Raw genomic sequence first — 13,692 nt, 5'->3', positions numbered from 1 at the left:
CTTCCCTCCCTGGATAGCACTTTTCATGTCTGCTCATAGGGCAAGACAATCTGACATTCAGCGTCTTACAGGAGCCAAAAGAAGTCGGCCTGTCTTTTGGAGAAAGGAGGCCTGTGCTTTATAATTATGATTCTCAGCAATTTGTAACATCATATATCTGGTCATACCAGTCTGCAATAGGAAACTTATCTAATTATTCATTGGTAATTACTGATGACTACCTCAAACCCACCACTCCAACACTACCTTTTCTCCCTCCGCTCAACCCCCCCCCTTCTCCCCCCCCCACATCTCCCCCCCCATCTTCCCTCTTACCCCCCTCTCCACACTCGTTTACGTGTTTGTCACGGTGCTGAAATGCATACACATAATGCCAGAATTACCTTGTACAAAACAGACCAGTGAGAAGAAGAAAGACTGAAAATAAGAATGACAGTTTTGATTCTTAATCTTTAAATTGATGGTTTATATACGACAGCAGTCGAAGAGAAATTGATAAAGTACAAAAACAACTGAAAACAAATGTATAGGAATACAACAGCATAAAAATATAACTCCTATGTATCTTCTTGAATGAAAATATTTGTGTTTTATCTGTCTTGGCTCTGTTACTATTATATCTTCCACGCCTGAAAAGGGATGAAATATCAGATAAAAGTTTCCAAAGTGGTGAAAGAAAATATTAGATTTCAGAAGAGTAAATTCAGAAGAGTAATAATATTCTCTTGTCTTTGAATGACAAACTCTATATGCAATTATAATTACAATCAACTACGGTTTTACGCGCAAACACAATTATCAAAATAATTATTTAAAAAAAAAAAAAAAAGCTGCTCCGGGTGAGGCTCGAACTCACAACCTCCGCATTCCTCTGACCGTCAGTGACGGTGGAGTGTACTGTCTATAAGTACGGCGCACTAACCGATTGTGCTACCGGAGCTGCTGCGCAGGGAGGGAAATTTTATGCATATTATCAAAAATTGCTTGCAACGTTTTGCACGCCGTGTGACGTCTGTTGACATCCTTTCCACCTGGATTTGTTAAACCACCATCAATCAATCCAACATGCTTCAAACCTCGAACCGTTCTTATATCCCCCAACCTTTTATTCCATTTTATTTTTTACCCTACATATTGGTGTATATTAAACTCCGGTAATGTGGCACTTTAGCATCCTAAATTCCTACTTAAAACTCCATACGCATCGCATGTGTTAAGTGTGTGCGTGTATGGGAAGAAAATTTAAAGATAGGGTTGTGTTTTTTATGTAGACGAGCGAAAAGGAAAATCGTATCTTGGCACGTGCCTCGATCTGTGTGTGTGTGTGTGTGTGTGTGTGTGTGTGATGGAGGATGAGGGGAGGGGCGAAGAACGATGTGTGCAAAATCGTACTTAATAATCACGTGTCTCTGTGATTGAGAATGAGTGTGAATGTGGGGGTGAAGATGTACACAAAGGCAAATCGTATTTGTCATGTGCCTCTCCCTCTTTCTTTCTGTGCATTGGATGGAAGAATGGGGTTGTATTGTTGCAGAAAAACTCAAAGGAAAATCATCCCTTGCCATGTGCCTGTGTGATCGTGTGTGTTAATATTATTCGTCAGTTTATGTGTATGAATGTTTGAGAGAGGCAGACGAACATAAGATGCCCAACTGTACAGCAGTTGTCAACCACTCCAGCTTCCGCTGAACATGTGCATGATTTCACAACTAACATGTAGGCGATGTGCTGTATGCATCACATTAATTCTATCCCTTCCTGTTTTTGTTTTTATTTTTTTGTTATGCAATTTGATGATTTTTTTTCCTCCAAATTTTTACAATGTTTTTCTTTTTATTGTATGCATGTGTGTGTGTGTGTGTGTGTGTGTGTGTGTGAAGGAATTAAGATTAGGGTTGCATTGTCTATGGAGACGTATGCAAAGGAAAATCATACTTTATCAGCTTGTGTTCCTGTGTGATTAAAGAATAGGGTGATGTCTTGTTCATGTACACATATGACTGTGCATAAAGGAAAGTAACTAGAATCTTGCCACATGTATGTGTAAACTTAAGGGATAGAACATTATATAATCATATCATGAATTATACAGTACTTTCCAGACCAGCACTGCAGGTGTCTCTCTCAGGACTGGTTGACACCAAGCTATTATGAAAGCAAGTGTAGTGTACTGCCTTTACACTCAGTCCAAAACTGGAATGGACTTCCTTAGCATCAGCAGCACCCTTGCCAAATATATAGAAAGATTGTGTCCCATAATTGGTGGCCATTCATGCACTGCTCTCATGTTGATATTTTTTCCATCCAAATTCATGCTTGTGTTCCTGTAACAGTCTTTAGCAATATGAGATTCACGAAGACTGTCTTTGAGGGACATGGCAGCAATTTAAATCCTGGTGGGATGCTCACTCAGACCGGCTCCATACCTAAGCAGTTATTGTCCTGAGTATGGGGGTTTGTAGGAGGTGCCATCTTGAATCCGACAAGGTACTTCTGAACACCACTTAAGTGATACAACAGCATTGCAGGGTCTCCTCTGGGGAGTAACGTCATGGCCACCTAATATTGACATCATCTTCTGGATTGCAAGCACTGGGACTGTAGCAGATGAGTCTGAGTGTGGCTGTGTTTGGTGGATTTAGGTTGAGCAGTATGCCAGTAATTCAGTCAAACGGCATCGATCAATGGACCGAAAAAAACAACAACCAAGTAAAAAGTCTGGTTTTCTAGAGAAGAGAGTGATCATTTTTGGGAAAGCAATGGGGCTAATTGTGCGTGAAGAGGCAAAATTGCATTGATTTTTCATCTAATTCAAAGGGGTCTTTAAAAGAGCATAAAAACAACAAAGCTTTTTTTCTTGAACCAGAAAACAATCAGTCCAAATGGGTGGGAGCATCCTACTGTTTCAAATGCTTTCTTTATATATTTGTATTTCTTTTTATCACAACAGATTTCTCTGTGTGAAATTCAGGGCTGCTCTCCCATGGAGAGCGCGTCACTATACAACAGTGCCACCCATTTTTTTTGTATTTTTTTCCTGCATGCAGTTTTATTTGTTTTTCCTATTGAAGTGGATTTTTCTACAGAATTTTGCCAGGAACAACCCTTTTGTTGCTGTGGGTTCTTTTACATGCGCTAAGTGCATGCTGCACACGGGATCTTGGTTTATCATCTCATCCGAATGACTAGCGTCCAGTCCACCACTCAAGGGGGAGAAAATATCGGCGGCTGAGCCATGATTCAAACCAGCGTGCTCAGATTCTCTCACTTCCTGTGCGGACGCGTTACCTCTAAGCCCAGCACTTCTGTCTCCCAGCCCTTCTGTCTCCTTTGACAACTTCAGGTTTCCACTTCCCATGTGATGACAAGTAACATGTACACACCCAGCGCATGCATAACATTATGAATTAGAATTGCATTGATCATACTTTGTTTATAAACAAAGTCCTCAAGCTGTACGTTTCTGAAAAAAATGTCTCAAGTGATGACTGATAGGTCTAGGGTCCTGTGCTTACAACTCTAATCATACGGGTCTCAGAATGGAATGAGTTTAATGTTCCATCACTCCCAAACTGATGCATAATCAGTGAAGAGTGAATGCTTGTGATACATTAGTACATCAGTATAAACAGTATAACTGCAAGTGATTTGAAGAAAAAGCTTACACATTTAATTACAAGTTACCTCAAGACACACACATTCACATATATGCTCAACTTTCACACACACACATACACACACAGAGACTCAAATATACCACTGTCAAAATTAACACATGAATGTATAATTTTTTCAACACTTTAATTCTTGATTTACACTTCAGAATAAGATATTAACTCCTCACTCAGACATTCAATTACATCACATGATCTCTTACAACTACAGTTGGTCGATCCAGACTTTCATTGAACAAAATAACAACAGCCTGCTGTTTCATCACTGAAAGGGTATCCCTAATTTTGTGTTTTTCATATGAGATATCTAATCCTTCATCATCCTACTTGAAGTCCAGACCCCTAATGGTGTTCACACTGTCCAGTGCTCTACACAAGGACACAGTTATCAATTAAATGTTGCTGTTGTCCTTGTGGCCGGGCTGCATGTTGGGCGTGTGGGGCCAGAAGCTGGGTCGTTTGACAGGGTCGATTGCCAGGTTGGGGAAGTAGTAGGCATACATCTCCAACGTCATCTCATCTGGCTTGGGCAGCTTGTCAATCTTGGACAGCTGAACATGAACACATACATGACCTGTCAATCATGGACAGCTGAACATAAACACATACATGACCTTGTCAATCTTGGTCAGCTGAACACAAACACATACAAGACCTTGTTAATCATTGACAGTTGAACACAAACATATACATCATTAACTTGTCAATCTTGGACAGTTGAACACAGAAATATTCAAGACCTTGTTGATCTTGGACAGCTGAACACAAATGGATTCAGTTTATTATTTATCTACTTTATATTTACTTGTCCAAACACAGTAACGCCTCCTTGAGAAACAGAAAATAACACACATTCATGTCCTTGTCAATCTTGAACAGCTGTATGTAAACACAGACATCAGCTTATCAGATGTGGATAGCTGAACATGAACACATTCATGACCATATCAAACTTTGAGACACCTGTACACAACCATATACATCAGCTTGTCAATCTTGGACAGCTGAACACAAACACATTGATTACCTTGTCAACCCTGGACAGCTGTTCACAAACATATATACACATCAGTTGTCAATCCTGGACAGCTGTTCACAAACATATACATCAGCTTGTCAATCCTGAACAGCTGTTCACAAACATATCTACAAGTACAACAGCTTGTCAATCCTGGACAGCTGTTCACAAACATATACATCAGCTTGTCAATCCTGGACAGCTGTTCACAAACATATACATCAGATTGTCAATCCTGGACAGCTGTTCACGAACATATACATCAAATCAATCTTGGGCAGCTGCACTCGAATATATACATCAGCTTGTCAATCTATGCATAACAAATCATTGGGAAATGTTTTGTCAGTTGGTGACCCTTTTTCATGGTGTGCTCATTTTTGTGCGTGAATTTTTTTTGTCCATTGTACAACGGGAACACATTTACACAAGAAGTAAAGTTCCCAGCCGATGAAAAGTTGTTGTGATATTATGTTTGTGCAGCATGTGAAGGTCATTTTATACTTGGGTCAGTCATTACTGATTTAACTCTACTAACAAGAAATATTCTATTTTGGGAACAGCTTGGAATATCACTGACAGGGTGAAGGTATTCATAGATGTTTTAATTTGTTAAAGAAATAAAATACATTATTGTTCTCAGTAATTTTGTCAGAATTCTGCGATGACTGATTTTTATATCACAATCCATTATTGTAAAAGGTATATACAACTCACCAGAAGGTTGGCATCATTGATTTCCTCCTGCCTTTCTGCTACATAGGCCTTGCTGAGTTCAGTCTGCCCACAGTTAAATTCATTATATTCCAGTCAGCATCTGACAAGTAACTTTTATATAAACTTCGTGTTCATGATAAAAACTCCTGCACTACAGATGCTTCTGGCCTTTGATGATAAAAAAGACCGCCAACATTTAAATGCAAATGCTGAAATGCCAGTTCAGTTACACTTCAAATACATCATATAAACTTCAAATACATCATATAAAGTACACAAGTATGCACAACAACAAATACAGATCAGTAATTAACAACACTGCTTACCAACATACACTTCAAATACATCATATACAGTACACAAACATGCACAACAATAAATACAGATCAGCAATCAATAACACTGCTTACCAACACAACTAAAAATGTTCTCATTATAAGATTTTTTCCCTGTACCCAGTGCTCCATCTTTAATGCAGTCAGTGGCATTACCCTGACATTGCTCATCCCAAACACATTCTCTTGCAGCCGCAATGCCGGCAGTTAACGTAGAACAAACAATGTTTGGCAACTTTGGGGCTTCCTACACTACTGCACCAATGATGAGTCACTTTGGTGTTCACTGGTGCCTGTTCCGATTCAAAGTATGATGACCGTGTAGTCACAAAGTCAAAGTATAAAAATATCTCCCCTGGAATGGGGACTGCTTCCATGTCCATCCAGTGATAATTCATTAGAATCTTAACCATTAAAGGGGACACATAGTAGTTTGGCTTTATGACTTACATAATCAGATTTTATGTAGTTATGGCTGATTCAATACTTGGTAAAGCAAACAAATGTGTATCTGGAGAAAAAAACTTTAAAAAATTGAGTAGTCAAGGAGGCCGCTATTTTGAAAAGGTTGTGATATATCATATAACAACTTCAGAAACTCCTTTTTGCTTTGGGCTGACTTGTAAAGCAGACTGAAACAAATTTGTTAACAAATTCTGTGCAAGGACTTTCCAAAAGAAAAGAAAAGAAAAATACTGTGCAAGTTCTGTGTTGGGATGTAGTCTGGTTTAGTTCCAAATATTTCTGAACCTGAGTTTATGGAAGAAGAGTTAAGACAAGCTGCTGAAATGTCAACAACACAGACAGATCAAAACTGTGAGTGCATAATATTATGTGGAAACTGCATGTTACTCCATCAAACCCAAAGAAAGCACATATTGCAGAGACAATGATATGACTGTCACAGCTTTTGAAAATAATGAATGTGATGGGCCTGCACTTTTAATCACAGAACACCCATCATTCCCCGCAGTTGTTCTTATCTGAGAAATCCTGGAACTTGGCTTTGAATGCAGCCCATGTGATGTCACAATTTGACCCTTTTCTGTTTCCTTTCTCAAGATCCAAGCCAAACATAGTGGCATCATGTGGTTCGCCAAGCTGATAGTTAAAATCAATTTACAGCAATTTTTTTGCCTACACGACGCTACAGTGCATTACGCGCACCCTCTGGAATTAATGAAAAAAGTTATTTTGAACTCATATAAGGCGCACACATCCGATAAGCCAGATCTGCTATAAAGCGAAAATTCTCAATTATGGCTCTGCTATCAGCAGATGTCGTTTTCCGAGTAGTGATGTCATCTTCTGAAAACTGGATCAGAATCTGACTTGTTTTCATTGAGTCATCTCTGTTACTCTGTTTGCTGCTTTTTTTTCTTTTTTTTTTAACGCAATTTTACTTTATTTCATTTATCTATTTCTTACAGTTTGACAGCCTTCTGTTGATTGCACACTGTTGTAAAGTTCATTTTGTTGCTTTTTTCTTTTTTCATGGCCTAAGGGCAAACCACGATCACGTTAAGTTGACATTTGGTGTTATGTAGTATGTAATTTGGTTTCAATTTGAAAGTGAACACTAATTGAACAGTGGTACTGGTAAGACTGAAGTGTGGCTGTTCAGTGCGATCGTGAGTGTTTATTGTGATCAACAATGTTGTCATATATTGAGTTTGTTGTGTCAGGTGGCCCCACATGGTGGTCAGAATTTAGTTTTCAGACACAGATAGGGTGCATATAGCCAATAAAACACTGGGGTTAGACTTGACTAAAAAAAAGTAGTGCCTTGTAGGCTGAAAATTACAGTAACTGCTTTAATGAGCACATATGTTCAGTGTAATGCATGGGTCTGTAATCATTTACCCATTTGCCAGATTTTCAAAGCATTCTATTTCACTTTGTGTCCCCTTTAACTACCATGTGTACCAAAAAAATCGAGGGACAAATGAAAATGAGATCACCATGAGAAAGAAATATGAGCAACTCTCTCAAAGATGCACAGGTCTGTGCATGGCACTTCACCATGACAGTAAGAAATCTAAGACTTCCTATAGACACTCAAGCTCAAAGCACACTCAGCTCTGAGAAGGGGCTGACCAGGGACTGATATCCTACAATAGTGTGTGTTCTGACAGGTTTCAATTTCAAACCCACTGCCTCCCCAATGCCAGTCTGGAACGATCCCTAAACATGATGGCTTTACTGTCAAATAATACATAAAAATCAATATCAAAACGAATGAGTGACATTTCTTGGAGTTGGTGACTGAAAATACGTAGGAAACAGAATTTTATGCCTTTAAAAAAAAAAAAAAAAAAAAAAAAAAAAAGAAGAAGAAGAAGAAAGAATTGCTGCAGAATTAGAGATAGTCATAATCTTACCGCTGCTTTCTCTTCATCATCAATAGTTTTCAGCATGTTGCTCTTGTCAGTCGGAAAAGGCACAGTCATAGCATCATACTGAAAAATGTCACATAAAAAACATGTTTTACTAGTTAGTTACTCTGTGTGTATGTGTGTGTGTGCGCATGTGTGCGTGTGTGTAGTATTATTTATAATGAATTGTTGACAGATTTCTTTTTAAAAAACAACAACACATTAACGATGAAACAAAAATTCAACAACTAAATAATTTTTGTTTTTACTCATTCAATATCTTGATCAGTTAATGTAAGGTTCACAAAATAAGACCTGAAATGCAGAGTTAATATTAATTAATTTTAGTTTACGTTCTTTAAAAAAAAAAAAAGATACTGAGTGCATATTTTAATGATTTTATCTGTATAGGACATCCTCTAAAGTAAAATCTTCTGCCTCAAACAGAAAGAAAAACAAAAAAAACCCTAAAATACCAACACTATGAAATAATATCTCAACAAGGCCTGGGGTATTAACTATTATACAATAATAAAAAAGAAAAAAAGAAAAAAAGGGGATCATGCAACCAAGTCTTTCTTGGTTTGTCATTCTGTACTTTTTATTTATCAGTGTGCAAGTTAACTTAATAGGAAGCATCAAGCACTATGATGTAAGCAACACTGGCTTGAAGAATCAAGTTCTTTTGATTCACACTAATTTGTCAACTTATTATATGCTGCAGATGACCGCAAACAGTAATGTCATTTAAAATTTGCGTTGCATTTTCACTGACATAAATTCTAGTGAACTAAGGCTCACAAAACAAATTGATGAACATGATAAAATTGTGTAAAACTAAAAATGTTTCAGGCTCCTGACTTTCTCTTCTACCTGAGGTTATATTACAGTGACTGCCTTGAGAACTACTATACTACAATTAATATCCTTCTTCAGCTTGTATAATTTTTTATTCTCAAACCAATCTGCATTCTTTTCTTCAAGTTCAACTCCTAGGCTTAATTTCATGCAATACTGGATGTGAATTATATAATGAAATCTGAATGCATGTTAATAAGGAATTATCATTGCACCACACACGATTAACAATGATTACAGAATGATCAATATGGCAGAGTTTGCTTTTATTATAATAAAATAAAAGCAACAACTTACAGCTTTCTGGAACTGGTCTGCAATGGCAGGGTTGGGTAGCCTGGCCTTGTAGAAAGCAAAATCAATTTTGGGCAACTCTGCTGGAAATTGATGAACTCTAAACAAAGACAGAAAGGGGGAAAAAAAGTTAAATTGTATTGTGCAGCTTCCACACTATCTAAAAACAGCAAAAACATCAAATCTGACAGTCAGCCACCACCTTGTATTCCTGTTAAAAACAAAAAACAACAACAACAAAACAACAACAACAAAAAACCTACAATTCCTACCCCCGATCACCTGGAACTACAATCATGCAGTTTCAGTTTTATCATTTCTGATAGTTTGTTTCCATATATCCCACTGAAGGTTGACATGGATTCCTCACCTCTCTTACGCCTTTGCCCCACCTGGGACATAGGTGTGGCCACCAACAAGGGTTATCTGGCCATCCCAGTCCTTTGCCAGTTGCTCCAGCTGCCCCCAGGTGCGGTCTATCCTCTTTGTATCTGCCTTCAGGTTGTGGCAACACAAATTTCTTGGATGCCCTCTTTTCCCTTTCCCTTGTGGGTTCCAGGTGACGGCTTGCCTTTTAATGCTGGATGCAGGCTTGCAGAGTGTGTGACCAATTCATCTTCAGCATCATTGGAGAATCTCTTCTTCTGTAGGCTGCTGTCTTATTTGCTTTCATAGTTTTTCTTTTTTCAGTTCTAGTTTTCTCTTGCAAATAAAACCAAAGAATCCTTCTGAGGCAGGTGTCAGCAAAAGTTTGGATTCTCTTCATGGCAGTGAAAGTGGTTCTCCAGATCTCTGCTCCACAGACAAGCTTTACTACAGTGCTGAAGATCCTGATTTTAATGTTGATTCAATGATTGTATGCCCTCTAGATTCCCAGACATTTTTCAGGTAATCCAAAGCTGCCCTTGCCTCATCAATGCCGGTTCTAATGTCAGTATCTGTTCCACCCTGCTTGTCAATGTTGCAGCCAAGATAAACGGAGCTGACCACCTCTTCAAGTGCCTTGCTTTCAAGCCTTATCAGTTATCTGTGTTGCATTTACTGCCTTGACCTTAAGGATCTTGCTCTTCCTTTTGTGGATATTGAAACCCTGGCAAGCTGAGGATTCCACTAAGTGCTGGTCTTTGCCTGCATCTGTTGCTGGGTGTGGGAGAGGAGGACCAGATTGTGGCAAAGTCAAGGTCATTCAGCTGTGTCCAAAGTGTCCACTGGATGCCAATTTGCTTCTGGGCAGTGGAGGTCTTCCTATGATAATCCAGTCCACTGCAAGTAGGAGCAGGAATGGTGACAGTAAGCATCCTTGCCTCACTTCTGTTGAGAAGGCTTCTGTGACTTGCCAGCCATGGACCACAATGGAGGTAATCTCTCCATATGAGTTCTGGATGATGTTAGTGATCACTCGCACACTGTAGTGTCTCAGCAACTCCAGGGGGTCTGTCTGTCCACTGTCAAATGCCTTCTTCAAGTTCTTGTAAGTCAATGAAAATGATATAAAGGAATGAGTTCCACTCCAGTTACTGTTCCAAGATAATGTACAGCATTGCTATCTGAGTATCTCATCAGTGCAAGATCTGTCCTTGCGAAAACCAGCTTGCTGATCTTGGAACGGGGGCCAACAGTATTGAAATGGAATACAGGTTCTTTTTAACATGTGGAAGTTGTCTTCTGCATAAAAATATATACAAATGAAAAGGATTCCGGAACAAGCTGGTCTGCTCGTCTGTTGACCTGAACTGGGAGAAGAAATCTTAACCATAGGCTTAACCCACCAGGTGTGCAGAAACTGGGGACAGAGTATTTAGGGCTCAAGTCTAACCATTCTGTCTGACCTGCTGCATAAAAGTAAAACCATCAAGCCACAGCAGTACACTATTGAGCTAATCTATATCTACAATTCAGAATCAAATGGTGGGCTTTCCAACCTTTAAAAGCCCATATCTTTTATTTCATTTCAATTAAATGTTTTATTTTTATTTTTTTAAACAAACCAAGACATTTAAAAAATATACATAGAAGACAAACAATTTTAGGATTTAAAGTAGACTTTACAACTAATGTTTAATGAAGTATCATTGTTACTGTGGAATGGAATCAAAACATGTTTTGAGTCAGACTCAATAAAATTATTGATTTGTTGTTAAACTGATGCTTCTTGAAGTTGTTCTTCTGTTGTGGACTCACAATGATTAAAATGTTTATATAATAATCAAAATATTGATCATTCTGGCACTTAACCTAGTTATAGTGTTGAACATAGCATTTTGTAAAAAAAAAAAAAAAGAAAAAAAAAGGGGGGACTACATATCACATAACAGTTAACAGACAGAAGGGGAACTTGGGTGAAGAGTGTTGATAACTGCTGGCATTCGGAAGAAAGGTGGCAGAAGGGTTAAGACCCTTATCTGTTATAAGTGTCCATGTAGGTCTGGCTTTGAATCTCAGTCTTGCCCTTTCTCTTAAGTTTCACTGGAAAATCAAAGCATCTGGTCTTCTTCTCCTTTCCCTTGACTACCACCTTCATCATTGTGAAGATTCTGTAGACTATAAGGGGGGTTTGTGTGTTTTTGAGGTTTCCTGAGCTAGAGGTTGCTGGGCCAGGGGATGGGGTGGGGGTGGGGGAAGTATGGGAGGAGGGGGGGAAGCAGGGGGGTGGGGGGAGGTGATCAGATTCGGGATTTGAAGCCTTCCAGGGTTGGGCTGAGGGCAATCTCAGCAGGAAGGCTATTCCAGTTTGTTATGGTTCGGGGAAAGAAAGATTTTTGTCTGTACAATGTCCTGCAGTTGGAGAGGTGGTACGCTGCTGGGTGCGATCCTCGGGTCCCTGTGGATGCTGAAGGATTTTGAGAGGGCTTGTGGCATGTGTTGACAATAAGACTGCCGCTACGGAACTTATAAAAGTTAACCAGTCTTGTCTTTCTCCTTCGCTCTTTGAGGGGGGACCACTGAAGAGTCTCCATCATGTCTTGCACACTGGATGTTTTCCTGTGTCGATGGGTCACCCAGCGAGCAGCCCGGTGCGAGGCAATCGAGATCCTTTTGTAGGGCTTGCTGGTCGCTGGTGGAGGAGATGGTTTTGTGGCACAGAGTATCATCAGCAAAGAGACGAGCAGTGGAGGACAGTCCAGTCGGCATGTCGTTGATGTAGAGCAGGAATAGGCAAGGCCCAAGAACACAGCCTTGAGGGACTCCAGATTCTACAGGAACAGGACTGGAAGTGGCTCCATCCACCACTACAGACTGCTGTCTGTCTGTCTGGCGTCTGAAACCGTGCTGTGCTTCAGTGATGATCCCATTCTTTTCTGCAAAGTTCATAACAGAGCTTGTGATGATGTGCTCCATTATTTTGCATGGTATGCTGGTCAGGGAAATAGGGCAGTAGTTTTCTGGGCGGTAGCACTCGCCTTTCTTGAAGACTGGGGTGACGTTGGCCATCCTCCGATCTCTCGAAAACTACTCCAGTGTTGAGGGAGCACTGGTACAGGAGTGTGAAGGCAGGAGCCAGTTCTTCGGCAAGCTCACGTAGCAGTCTCGGGCAATTCAGAAGCAATAAATCGAGGTCTCGTGTGCACTGAAAATGGAACTATGGCAACAAAAGCTGTCCTCTGGCAAATTTCTGCTATAGAAATCCACTCTAATATGTACATAAATCATACATCATGCATGCACTCATGGCCTGACTAGCACATTGGGTTATACTATGGTCAGGTATCTGCCCAGCAGACATGGTGTAGTATATACAGATTTGTCCGAATGCAGTGATGCCTCCTTGATAAACTGAAACTGGTATCACCTTACCCTTAGAGTCAGGGTGTGGGGGTGGTGGGCGGGGGGAGTGAGCTGGTAGAGCGGTGCAGCTTTGGACTTAAAGGCTAGACAGAACCGCAAGTATAAGCTAAACCTAATCTAAATCAATTCCTGTTTCCACTCTATGTTACAATCTGGGAATGAAATTGGAACGGCCATACCGGACAGCACTTTTTTCTCCACGCGAGTCCAAGCTCTTATCTTTTATAATCGTATTATATGTGATTCACTGATTGGGATCCCTCTACATCCATACCCATTTCGCTCAGTTTGTTCAAGGACAGAATAATTTTCTTACTTTCGTTTCTTTATGATGCTGTAAACATCTGAATCAGTTCGCTTGTAAAACACGGACTTGTGATTCGCCCGATTCTTCTGATTCAATGACATTGGACAGGTCAGTTCATAACAACAATGCGATTACTCACATTACTAGGTGAGAGGAGTCCATAACTTACTTGTTAATGAATGTGTCATTTTTGGCTTTAAAGGCCCTGTAAAATTCTTGCTGCCTCGGAGGAACGCGCTCTTTGAAAGCCGCCCAATCGACCGCTGACCTCGCAATCCTTCGTGCTGCCATTTTGCACACCCAAGCCTCGGGCTAACCTACCCTTGAC

At 39.8% G+C, this 13,692-nt stretch overlaps 1 protein-coding gene and 1 non-coding gene across 3 annotated transcripts; both read right to left on the bottom strand.

The window, feature by feature from the left end:
- Nucleotides 1-831: 831 nt before the first annotated feature.
- On the bottom strand, nt 832-940 carry Trnai-uau (transfer RNA isoleucine (anticodon UAU)). Its single transcript has 2 exons — nt 903-940; nt 832-867 (listed from the first exon to the last, which is right to left on the bottom strand). It is a non-coding gene; the product is annotated as a tRNA-Ile (tRNA).
- A 2,842-nt stretch (nt 941-3,782) lies between these two features.
- LOC143292813 (ATP synthase subunit d, mitochondrial-like) lies at nt 3,783-13,692 on the bottom strand. Of its 2 annotated transcripts, none has more exons than XM_076603406.1 (5): nt 13,534-13,692; nt 9,275-9,371; nt 8,126-8,203; nt 5,410-5,472; nt 3,783-4,225 (listed from the first exon to the last, which is right to left on the bottom strand). In XM_076603406.1, the coding sequence occupies exons 1-5, from the start codon at nt 13,653-13,655 to the stop codon at nt 4,067-4,069; spliced, it is 519 nt and encodes a 172-aa protein (XP_076459521.1). In that variant the 5' UTR covers nt 13,656-13,692; the 3' UTR covers nt 3,783-4,066. The 2 variants fall into 2 exon arrangements, with proteins under 2 accessions (XP_076459521.1, XP_076459522.1); XM_076603407.1 differs by lacking the exon at nt 3,783-4,225 and adding an exon at nt 4,607-4,678.

Source organism: Babylonia areolata, chromosome 18, assembly GCF_041734735.1.
Source record: "Babylonia areolata isolate BAREFJ2019XMU chromosome 18, ASM4173473v1, whole genome shotgun sequence".
NCBI classification, from domain to species: Eukaryota; Metazoa; Mollusca; class Gastropoda; order Neogastropoda; family Buccinidae; genus Babylonia; species Babylonia areolata.
Note: the sequence above shows the minus strand (reverse complement) of the source record. Positions and strands in the feature narration are given on the sequence as shown.